This window comes from Urocampus carinirostris, chromosome 6, assembly GCF_059441175.1.
Source record: "Urocampus carinirostris isolate Australia breed hairy pipefish chromosome 6, RoL_Ucar_1.0, whole genome shotgun sequence".
Classification (NCBI taxonomy): domain Eukaryota; kingdom Metazoa; phylum Chordata; class Actinopteri; order Syngnathiformes; family Syngnathidae; genus Urocampus; species Urocampus carinirostris.
The window spans coordinates 45406219-45418972 of record NC_142354.1 but is presented as its reverse complement, the minus strand read 5'-3'; the positions used below and the strand labels follow the sequence as shown (position 1 = coordinate 45418972).

Genomic DNA, 12754 nt, shown 5'->3' with positions numbered 1-12754 from the left:
AAAATAGTCAACATTGTGCAAAAAAATAGTCAATCAGTAAACATCACCGACATAAGTTGCTTAAAAATTGTATGCAACGGGATTCAAAGCCGGGTAGTGAGAAGACCAACATCTTAGACCAGTGTTTTTAAAGGCTCGTTTTTTTCATTGAAAAATAAATCCTGTGGTACACAGTATAAATATGAAAAATTATAATATACTTTGGCAGCACGGCGGCGCAGTGGTAAGTGCTTGTGTGGCCCCATTTTTGAGGTCGTGGGAACCTCCTGCGGGGGTTCGAATCCATCTACCAGACTTCCTGTGCAGAGTTTGTATGTTCTCCCCGTGCTTGCGTGGGTTTCCTCCGGGCACTCCAGTTTCCTCCCACATTCCAAAGACATGCATTTCAGGTGAATTGGCCGGTCCAAATTGTCCCTAGGTGTGAATGAGCGAGCGAGTCGTCTGTCCCTGTGTGCCCTGCGATCTGCTGGCAACCAGTTCAGGGTGTCCCCTGCCCACTGCCCGATGATTGCTGGGATGGGCTCCAGCTCCCCCGCGACCCTACTGAGGACAAGCGGTGCAGCTATTGAGATGAGATGAGATAATTTACTTTATTTTGATTTTATTTGATTCCTGTTCAAGACGTTATGGCATAACATGCCCTGTGACTGGCTAGCAACCGGGTCAGGGTATCTCCTACCCACTGCCCAAAATTAGCTGGGATGCGCAAACAAAAAGCTTATACTAATATAAGGGTTTTTAATATTGAAAAATGGCGTTATATTATGTATCTATCCAACCATCATCTGCACCGCTAGGGTTGCGTGCGGGTGCTGGAGCCCATCCCAGCTAATTTTGGCCAGTGGGTAGGGGATACCCTGAACCAGTTGCTAGCCAGTCGCAGGGCATGTTATGCCATAACGAAAAGGAATAAAATAAAATCAAAATAAAGTGTATTATATTTTTTCATATTTATGCTGTGTGAAACCTAGGCCTGATGAACATAGAGCTGATATCCTGGCAGAAATCAATGAAAAACACACTTGTAGCTTTTCCTCCACAGCTTTCAGTCATGCGCTAATTCGCCTATCTCCAAGCACAAGGCAAACAGCTCCCCGTACGACTACTTCAAAGTCGTACATGATTACTCTGCCAGGCGCTAGACTGCACAGGCACATAAATTGGATAATTTCCCACCGCACACCTGACAATATCTCACGGCACAGTGTTTGAGAACCCTGCCTTAGACCACCAGGGATTAAAGTAACATTCAAAAAGGCAGTAGTGCTTATCTCACTATGACACTATTTTTACTCACAGTGCCAGAAACAGTGCTTTGCAAAGTGCATTTTGTTCTCCATTCTAATAGGTTAACTGTCTTTCCACTCCTTCACCAACGAATCTTGTAGAATAGAAACTTGCATTTGTAGAATAGATTTGCATACATTTGTTCAGGAGACTTGCTGACATTTAGAAAGACTTGCGTACACTTGGGAGAAATGTTGCTTACATTTCGGGAAGGTCTCGGCAGACGAATTAGTATAAACAATCCTCCTTAAGGGAAGCGTCTGTCCTGCCAAGAGATAACGGCAAAGGGCAAGGTCACATAAACTGGTATAAACTTAAAAACACTCCCAAATAAGGACGGAACCCTGTGCATACCGCGTGAAAGGGACAGGCTACACCGTTTACACATGCTGTGTTGAAACTATAAAGAACCACGCATATCTGAGATTCTCTGAGGTTCTTGTTGAGATAGTTGCATCAATAAACAAGAGCTCCCTCTGACGCCATTGATTCCTGCATTCTCTGTGAACGCGTATGAGACGAATTCTCGATCATCTTCTTCAACAAAGGGAGAACAGAGAGTCTTTCAATAAAATACTATACAAGCTCTTTTACGTACATATACATATAAACCACAACCTTATAAATGCACAGGTGAAGAAGACTGTTCAACCTATCGGTGTGCCGAACAAAAGGCTTTATGCAAATCGCTGTTTCTTGCACAATGAGTAAAAACGCCTTTTCTTGTGTCAAATTTTGGGGAGTAAGGTCAGCAATATTTACAGTTGGATCACTCATTGCATTAATCTAAAACGTAACTTAACACGGTCGCTTTTACTGTAAGTTTCAATTTCATGTGCCTTATAGTAAGTTGTGCCTTATGTATGGGAAATCTGACATCATATTGTGTGGGGCTGCGCCTTATAGTGCAGAAAATTCTGTAACCAGTATCTGTTCTTGTACCTAAGTATTCTGTATGAGTCCTGTTTTTTTCCCGTCTGTAATCAGGTTTTAAGTATGTTATATTGTGCTTGTGTTCTCGGGTTTCAGCACCGGGTGCTCAGCAGTTCTGCTTCCTGCTCTCAACCCGAGCCGGAGGTCTGGGAATCAATCTGGCCAGCGCAGACACAGTTATCATCTATGACTCGGACTGGAATCCTCACAACGACATCCAAGTAAACCTTCATTCATCTCTTATATAGTTAGCTGATACGTTTACAATTTAGTAAACACTCAAAATAAAGAGAGAATGCTTGAGTTGAGAGGACACAAACCTCAGATAAGAAATTCCAAGCTGTTCTAAAGGCATTTCCCTAAGCCCTTTCTTCTTATTAAATCTCCAATGTTACAACAGCAGATTTTACCTGAAAGGTAAAGAACCGCATGGTCGATAGTGAACATTATGTTAACAGTGCATATTACCGTAAATTCCGGACTATAGAGCGCACCTGATTATAAGCTGAACCCACCACATTTTAAGAGGAAAACCGATTTTGCACATACACAGGCCGCACCTGTATATAAGCCGCACACGCCCACATTTAAACATGTAACACAAAACTAAACCAAACCCGACTTGAAGTCCCGCGATTGAAACGAAATGTCCTTCATTAAAGTACACAGTCCAAAAATCACAGCCGGCAAAATGAACGGAAAATGATACCGGTACTTAAAGTTTGATGCAGACCTACAGAGTCCGGGTCCTGTTGAAAGTAATCCAAGGAAAGAAGTTTATATTTCCAAAGGTAAGGGTGGGAAAAATATATCAGATGAACACATTTACTCACGCAACTCCTTTTTCTTTAACCAACTTTTTACCCCCTCTTCTTTCCTTGTCTGTCCCTCACCTTTAGCGGTCCCCTCTTAAACTCGTTTGTTCCGCCCCTCATTTTTCGTTCCCACGTGCAAAACATATCAGAATAAGTGTCTGAAATAAATACAAATACCGTATTTTCCGCACTATAAGGCGCACCTAAAAGTCTTAATTTTTTTCAAAAGCTGACCATGCGCCTTATAACACAGTGCGCCTTATATATGGCTCAATATTAAATTCGCAAGGTCTCGCAACTTACTCAACAGCCGCCGACTAGATTCTCCCCCGAGCGCGAAGTCGTCCGCGGTGTATGCTGGGATTTATATACCGGCGTTTCATTGGCTAACCAATGTGTCAATTATCATTTGAATCGATCACTATTGGCTGAAGTTATTCGGAGCCTCGGATTGGCTAGATGCCCAAAACAAACCCTCCAATCGGCCGAGTTTAACAATGGTGTAGCAAGTCCGCGGTGTATGCTGGGATTTATATACCGGCGTTTCATTGGCTAACCAATGTGTCAATCATCATTTGAATCGATCACTATTGGCTGAAGTTATTCGGAGCCAAAACAAACCCTCCAATCGGCCGAGTTTAACAATGGCATAGCAAGTCCGCAGTGTATGCTGGGATTTATATACCGGCGTTTCATTGGCTAACCAATGTGTCAATCATCATTTGAATCGATCACTATTGGCTGAAGTTATTCGGAGCCTCGGATTGGCTAGATGCCCAAAACAAACCCTCCAATCGGCCGAGTTTAACAATGGCGTAGCAAGTCCGCGGTGTATGCTGGGATTTATATACCGGCGTTTCATTGGCTAACCAATGTGTCAATCATCATTTGAATCGATCACTACTGGCTGAAGTTATTCGGAGCCTCGGATTGGATAGATGGCCAAACCAAACCCTGCAATTGGCCGAAAAAGATGTGTCAATCATCAGTTAAATTGATCGCTATTGGCTGAAATTATTCAGAGCCTCCAATAGGCTAGATGACCAAAACAAATCTTGCAATTGTCCGAGTTTAGCAATGGCGTAGCAAGCTTAGCAAGCTTGCTAAAGTACACCATAGAGAAACATGTTTTATCAGTCTGTATTTGCAAATAATTTACTCTCCTGGATTTACTTCACTAACGGTTGTAAGAAGACCATGATTGCGTATCATTATTGAACGTGAGAACTTAGGTGAGTTATGCGGCTTTATGTTTTCCCGGTATCTTGTTTTAGAACGATCTTGATGTTGCTGTGATGAGTTGAGTGAATTCAACTCAATTCCAAGTGTTTATTGTCATATGCACAGTAAAGTTGCGAGTGAAAAAGAAAATAGAAACATAGAAATGTTTGGCATTTCTTGAATCCCAAGACTTGAACCTTCCGAATGATATTTGAAATGACGCATTTAAGTGACATCGTACGGACACCGCATTCGCACGTGTCTACGACACGTATTTGCTTCTTTGCAAGCTTTGGGAATGTTAAGGGGGTCATCAGTTGGACTGAATCATCGGACTGTTTTGTCCACGTTCCCATTGTAGCGCCTTATAATCCGGTGCGCCTTATCTATGGAAGATATAGGACCAAAAACTATTTTTGGGGGGTGCGCCCTATAACCCGGTGCGCCCTATAGTGCGGAAAATACGGTAAATACATTACAAAAATATGCAGTTGCAAGTACATATTATACATGGTTACACATATTTACAAAGAAAGACGGTACACCGAGAGAGTTTTCAAAGCTCTAATAATAATAATATAGCTTTGACAGGGCAGTTAATGGTAGCAACACTCGAACAACAGTGCACAAGAAAGGTTCACGAATAACTCATTGAATAGCTTTCTAAGTCAATCAGATTTTGCATCCTATGGGCAGTGGGCGTAATAGTAGTCGTTATTTAGATATTTTCTCGCATTGAACTCGTTCATATACATCCCAGTTAAAGTAACGAGTAAAGCCATCAATGGCCGTGTATCATTTAATAGGAGGTGGTTTTGCTGTTTCAGGACGGTTAATCGTTCTGACCGTCTTTATTTATCAGATTTAAAGTCTTTTTAACTTCAGTTTGTACTATATTCGTCAGTTGATATAATAAAATGGGCAATTATGTTAATTAGGACTGCATTTACATCACACTTTTAATACCTACAAGTTCAACTTACAGTGGTGTAGTTTAAACATCCAAGGTACAGCATAAAATACACCTGAAGAACAATAGTTGCAATTAAAATAAAGCCACAGAAGGGCACAGCTAAACCATGTTAGGAAAAATGGAACATTAGATGCTCCGCAAACCCTCACAACCGTAGGGAGTTTCAGTGCTACCAAATACTCCGAAACTTGAGTGGTTTACACCCATTGATAGCAAATTAGAAAATATGCATTTTCCATGAAACAAAAAAAAAACGGAAAAAAAAAAAATCAAAAAATTGTCCATTTTGTATTGGCATTGTTTTGGGGTTATTTATGGTACATTAGTGCTATCTGTTAGACTTATGTATTAGTAGCAGGTTTACTATGTGGTTTAACATTGTCTAGGAACCACTTTCGGGGCGGCATTAGCTCAGGAGGTAGAGCGCTCGTCTTGGGATCAAGAGGTCGCAGGTTCGATTCCCGGCTCCTCCGTGTTATACGTCGCAGTGTCCTTGGGCAAGACACTGAATCCCTAATGCCCCCGATAGCAGGTAGTTGTCTTGCACGGCTGACGCTGCTATCGGTTAGTTAGCGTGTAAAAGGCAAAAGTGTGAAGTACATTGTAAAGTGCTTTGGGAGGTCTTGGCTTGAAAAGCGCTATAAAAAAGCAGACCATTTACATTTACTTTCGACTTAAAAACGGCACTTTTAAATTTGACTGTGAAGAAATGTAACCAATCAGAAAATGATATCCAGTCTGAAAAGGGATAATCAATATTTGGCATTTCTGGATATGGCCCCCCATCTTTTCTACTTGCAGCTTGGAGGACCCTAATGAAGAACCAAAGAAGAAAAAAATATAAGAAGTCACAGCTATAAGCAAAACTGAAATACATTCATAACAGAATTAAAAGCTTAAACACGCAAGATATATAAAATGTGAATTATTAACTGTAAAGAGTGGTGCATTTACCGTATTTTCCTCACTGTAAGGTACACCAGATAATAGGACGCAGGTGCAAAAAATAGTCTTTTAATTTTTCATATATGAGGCGCAACAGTAATGCCTTTTCATGTGTCTTCTGTATCCCAGAAGTAATAAAAGATCAAAGCGGCGCTGCCACGAGCGGCTGCCTTTTCCAGCAGCTGCCCTGTTATCTCTCACTTTTTGTGATTTATTGTTTTATTGTCTGCTCCTATCTTTGGTGTTTTTATTCCCGTTTTGACAACTACACTATGGGTTACTTCTATCCTATGGACATGGGTTTTAGCGCACAAAAATGCTTTTATTCAAGGAATCAACTCCTTGCCCTGAAAAATCCTTGTGCTGGCGTGATGAAGAGGCCTATCGTGGAAAAGGAGCCGGAGCTAGCGAAGCGGCTAGCGGCGTTATAAGTCTTCGGTACCATCCGTAATCATGGTAAATGCGAACTCACGACCAAATAAGATCATCGAGTGCTGGTGGAAAACATCGAAGCGCACAGGGAGCGCAGTTGCTGTGTTTTGCAGAAACGTGGCTCACGTTTAGCATTTCGGACGCTAACGTGTAGCTACCCGGAGCTATCCGGCTTCAACGCCGCTATACAGAGACACAAAAGCCGGGGGGAATCGGAGAGGAGGCGGACTCGCTAACACGAGGTGGTGTATCCCTGGATTTTCACAAAGAAAAGATTTCCATCTGCCGCAGGGATGTCGAACTTTTGGACTGGCGTGACGTCATCCACTCCGCTACAAGCACCCCTAGGGCATCATGTTCATATGTTAATAAACAACGGGGTAGACTGCTGGAAGTGTGAATTTCCCTACGGGGATGAATAAAGTATCTCTCTATCTATCTATCTATCTATCTATCTAATCTAGTGAACAGGATCCATGCTCGATTCCCATTGCATCCAATGTTATGCAATTGCGAACAACCATCCGTGTCGCCATTGCACACTTATAGAATCGCATTTCCGATTCTGTCCACACATAAAGGTGCACCTTCAAATTATTGGCCAATCTGGGGTTTTAAAGTGCATCTTATAGTGCGGAAAAATATTTTTCTTGCTATCAGGAACTTAATGAGGGCATCTTCCTTTCAGGCCTTCAGTAGAGCGCACCGCATTGGCCAAAACAGGAAAGTGATGATCTACCGCTTTGTGACGCGAGGTTCGGTAGAGGAGAGGATCACTCAGGTGGCCAAAAGGAAGATGATGTTGACGCACCTGGTGGTGCGGCCCGGCTTGGGCTCCAAGACCGGCTCCATGTCCAAGCAGGAACTGGACGACATCCTCAAGTTCGGCACTGAGGAGCTTTTCAAGGATGAGATGGAGGCAGCTCGCAACATGGGAGGTACCACAGTGCCATTGAGCACAACTGAGCCACTCATTACACACCGACTGAATGTATTTTCATTTTATTATACGTGCGGCACGGATTGGTGAGCACGTCCGCGGCACAGTTCTAAGATCATGGCTTCAAATCCATCACATCCAACATCTGATCTGCACAAAAATCCAAAATAATTCAAAAAGAGCAAAATTATCTTCCAGTGGACCATTACCTGTTTATTATTTATCATAACGACAAGATTATCAGATTCAGTTTCAGATATACTTTATTGTCATTCTTGTACACGTGTATACAGAAAGAAATGTCGATATATTTGAACCAAAAGTTTCCTTGAATGTCCAGATATAAATAAATGTTGTACTGAGTTAGAATATTGAAGTACTAATAATATGCTAAATAATTATAGCTATGTATAGTATTATACAGTAGTGCAAAGAGTGCAAGAGGAGCAGCTAACCAGATGTGCAAAATGGGCAGTCAGGTAAACAAGTCACAATACAATAACAACAACACTGGAGTACGATAGTGCAGAGGAGAACAGATGTGCAAAGGAGTGGCTAGGTATAAGAGAATTGCCAGTACTGCAAAAAAACAAACAAAAACAGATGTACAGATTAGCAGCTGTGTAGGCTTACTATGTGTGTGATTGACCATTTAACAGTGTAATTTTTAGAGATATACAGTATTTCCTCAATTTTTAAACCACACTGCTTGCAGCATATAGTTCTATCCATCTATCTATCCCTTGAGAGGGGTGACCAACAGCAGGACAAACACATACAAAAACAAAGAAAATCGAAGAAGGGAAAAAGTAGCAAAAAACACACACAAAAATGTTTGGACCATGGCCTACCCAATTGCCCAAACACCCAAACAAGCTAAGCCCCTCGGCACCAAAGTCGGTCATGCTTTCGTCCCTCCAGATGAAACGGGACGCGAGAAAGCGGCCATGTCACTCGGGTCAGGGTGACACAACACACTCTTTTGTTCAACAGCAGGGCCCGACAGCTTTCGCTGATTTACCCCTGCCGCATCATAGCCCATCCCTTAGAACACGTCCAAACATCCCACTATCCTTTTACAACACCTCTCCACTCATTCCTATTACCAACAAGAGCTCTAGCTTCCACTCTATTTAGACTTCTTTCCTGCTGTGCACTCATAACACCATCCATCAACGTCAATGGCGGCCTTCCTCTTGGTCTCCTTCCATTGACTTCTGCTCTACTCCCTAAGAGACAGCAGAAGAATATAGTTCGATGAAGAAAATAGATCAAATCTCTTTTTATAGAGGAATTACGACCACAATAAGAAGTACAGTACAACTAAGACTGCTAAATATATTTCTTATTTCTAATAGTTTCATTGCATTTTTTTTCTCTTTTGTGCGGTTCCACAAATGCCAGGCGACACGAAGGACGGCGAAGAGGGCAACGTGATTCACTACGACGATGACGCCATCTCCAAGCTTCTCGATCGCAGCCAGGACGCCACCGAAGACACCGAGATCCAGAACATGAACGAGTATCTCAGCTCCTTCAAGGTGGCCCAATACGTTGTCAAGGAAGAGGATGGAGAGGTGAGGAGGCCAACGGAAGCTTTTCATTGGTCCGATTTTTTGCAATTGTATGTTTGATTGCGACTTTTTATTATTCTATTGTTTTTTATTTCTTGTCTATATATACTTTCTTGGTAAACGCAGCTCTTTCCCAGGCCAGATCCTAGAAGAGTTCAGAAAAAAATATTGTCATTGTCAAAAAACAACGCAAGATCCGTGTTTTAACCCAGCCAACGAAACACACGCCCGCTATAAATGAACGAATCATGACGGCTCCTCCAGCGAAAACATCGCGTTCTTTCCAGCCAGCGTGGACAGATGACTGAGGCTTTGTGCAAAAAATGACCGTGCTGTTTTGTGCATTATGCCCCGAGAGTGTTGTACCTCATTACGAGATGAAACATGAGCATGAATTCAAGGCAGAGACATTAAAACGCGCTTTGTCCAGGTGCGGAAAACAAACACAGACCCTGAAAACATTTGTCACTGCTAAAAACACCACCACTGAAGCAAGTTATCACATTGCTCACTGCATAGCAAAGCACAGAAAACCATTTACTGATGGCGAATATTTTAAAGAAGCGTGTGTGTGCGTGTGTCATTTAATGGAGAGCACAGTTCAAACTTGCTGAGCTTTTCACCAAGAGCGGATTTGGTTATCAATGGTCAGCGACAAAATACATAACATGATACACGACAAAATACAGAACAAGTCATACGACAAAATAAATTATTGACAAAAATTATGAAATTAATAAATACACGAATAAATTACATATGCTTCATTTTTAAGGTATTACGTGATTTATTTGTCACGACCGGTACAAGCAGGGGACCCAACTGCGTAACGTTTCACACAATGCTTTATTAAGGGATCGATACAGGAAACAGAATCAGGATACAAGTAGCTGGCACAGGAGTACGGAGCTTGAATCGGGGATCGATACAGGAAACAGAATCAGGTTACAGGTAACCGGGACAGGAGAACGGAGCTTGGATCAGGGATTGATACCAGGAACAGAATCAGGACACGGGTAGCCGGGACAGGAGTACGGAGCTTGGATCGGGGATCAATACTGGAAACAGAATCAGGTTACGGGTAACCGGGACAGGAGAACAGAGCTTGGATCAGGGATTGATACCAGGAACAGAATCAGGACACGGGTAGCCGGGACAGGAGAACGGAGCTCGGATCAGGGATCGATACAGGTAACAGAATCAGGTTACGTGTAACCGGTACAGGAGAACGGAGCTCGGATCAGGGATCGATACAGGTAACAGAATCAGGTTACGTGTAACCGGAACAGGAGAACGGAGCTTGGATCAGGGATTGATACCAGAAACAGAATCAGGATACGGGTAGCGGGGACAAGAGAACACAGCTCGGATCAGGGATCGATACAGGTAACAGAATCAGGTTACGGGTAACCGGTACAGGAGAACGGAGCTTGGATCGGGGATCGATACAGGAAACAGAATCAGGATACAGGATCAGGATACAGGACAGGTCGGGAACAAAACGGGAGCCAGAGTCAAAAAATGCTTGCCTTGCAAGTGCAGAGGTTCGCTGACGGACTGACCAGGAGTGAATGAGAGTACTAAGTTTATATAGAAGGGGAACCATTCACGTAACGAGCAGCAGCTGAAGCCAAACGAGCGAGCACAGGTGAGGCCAATAGGCAAATCATGACATTATTCATGTGCTTATTTACTTTTGTTGATTATATTTGTATGCAGTCATTCATCATGGATTTTGGTTGATGATTAAGTGCAATACAAATCAAAATGGATAGATTGCTTTGTGTCAACTTTTATAATGCATTTTCACACATTTTGTGATTCTTCTGAAAAACGCTGTTTTCGAAAAAGGTGTCAAGATCCTACCTAATAGGAAAGTATATCACCCCAAAGGAATGATCTTAATTCTGTACTGAGAATGTTATTAAGGCATGATAAAAGTTAAGAGTTAAGAGTTAGAGTCACCCTGCGTTTTAGATGGACATTGCAAAAAGTCCAGTTCTGTGATTGACCTGAAGGTTTGTGCATCGACAGGAGGAAGTAGAGCGCGAGATCATCAAGCAAGAAGAAAACGTGGACCCGGATTACTGGGAGAAGCTCCTGCGCCACCACTACGAGCAGCAGCAGGAGGATCTGGCCCGCAACTTGGGCAAGGGCAAGCGCATACGCAAACAAGTCAACTACAACGACACCACCCAGGAAGACCAAGGTAGGCAGCAAGGCAGCACTAACATTTTATCTACCGTAAATTCTGGACTATAGAGCGCACCTGATTATAAGCCGCACCCACCACGTTTCGGGAGGAAAACTGATATTGTACATACACAAGCCGCACCCGTATATTAGCCGCATGCGCCCACATTTAAAAAACGCAATAGAAACACGAAATTAACCCATACCGGATACTGTCCAAAAAAACACAGCCGGCAAAATGAACGGAAAATGATACCGGTACTTAAGATTTAATGCAGACCTGCTGAGTCCAGGTGCCCGTTGAAAGTAATCCAAGGAAAAAAGTGTATATTTCCAAAGGTAAGGGTGGGAAAAATATGTATCCACTATTGTCGGCCGCGTCCACAAACAGGTCTCACCTTTACTCCACTTCCCGTCAGCCCGCGTTTGCCTCGCCCCTTCTTTCTCATTTGCTCGTACAAAACACATCAGAATAAGTTTCTAAAGTAAATATTGTAAATCGGTGACAAATATATGATAAAAATCTATATATTCATTCCATTTTAAACATCAAATTATGAATTCATTTTCTGCATCAAATTATTGTTGGTGATATCCCGGTTAAAGGGATAACCACAAACCTGTCTTTTTTTCCTTTTCTTTTTTTTTTCTTATCTTCTTTATACAACATCATCATTTGTAATATAATGTATCAAAACAAGTGAGCCGTTGGAGAGCCGGCTCTCTTGAATGAGTTGAGCCAAAAAAGCCGGTTCTCTAAAAAGAGACGGACTTGTCACCACACAACTCGAGATCGGCGTGCGGACGAAAACTGGAACCGCGAGACCAAAACAACAATGGCGGATCTGCCTGACGAAAAGTTTGGAGTGCGGTAAATCTCTGTTTAAAAAAAAAATGTAATCGGGTAATAATGACAATTTGGTGTCCTAAAAGTTGCGTCCCGGGGACGCACGTTGATTTGAGACGATGCGTCCCCAGCAAAAATCATAAATACCATGTAAATTATAACTATAGCCTTATCCCACCTTATCTTCTCTGTTCCTTTATCTTCTGGCTCATACCTTACTGTGAATGTGTAAAACTGGAGTGTCATGCCCAATTTCGTTGTCACAATATGTTAACCCATTTTCTAACAATGACAATAAAGGTATATTCTATTCTATTCTATTCTATTCTATCAATGCTCAGCCAGCAGCAAAGGTTGAACTTTTTTGGGGGCAGAGCACTCTCTCTCCACTTCCCCTCCGATTAACGCTCGCTTCGCCGGCTAGCGAGTCAGGTGGCTTCCGACGGAAGCGATGTACTGTGTTGTCTCTTTGATGTGTGGTGCTCAGAATGGCAGGACGATGTTTCAGACAACCAGTCGGAGTACTCGGTGGGGTCCGAGGACGAGGACGAAGACTTCGAGGAGAGGCCGGAAGGTATGCTCCTCTTTTCCTTT

The 12754-nt window shown here is 42.6% G+C and overlaps 1 protein-coding gene across 2 annotated transcripts in view; it reads left to right on the top strand.

Annotated features, from left to right (window-relative positions):
• The window catches only part of chd5 (chromodomain helicase DNA binding protein 5), a 92417-nt gene that overhangs the window by 53192 nt on the left and 26471 nt on the right, over positions 1-12754 (top strand). Inside the window, exons 22-26 of one of the 2 annotated variants that reach the window (XM_088339081.1) lie at positions 2317-2441; positions 7295-7544; positions 8951-9123; positions 11155-11329; positions 12669-12734. In XM_088339081.1, the coding sequence (XP_088195207.1) occupies positions 2317-2441; positions 7295-7544; positions 8951-9123; positions 11155-11329; positions 12669-12734 (789 nt within the window). Of the gene's footprint in view, positions 1-2316; positions 2442-7294; positions 7545-8950; positions 9124-11154; positions 11330-12647; positions 12735-12754 lie in introns of both variants that reach the window. The other variant, XM_088339080.1, reaches the window with a different exon arrangement.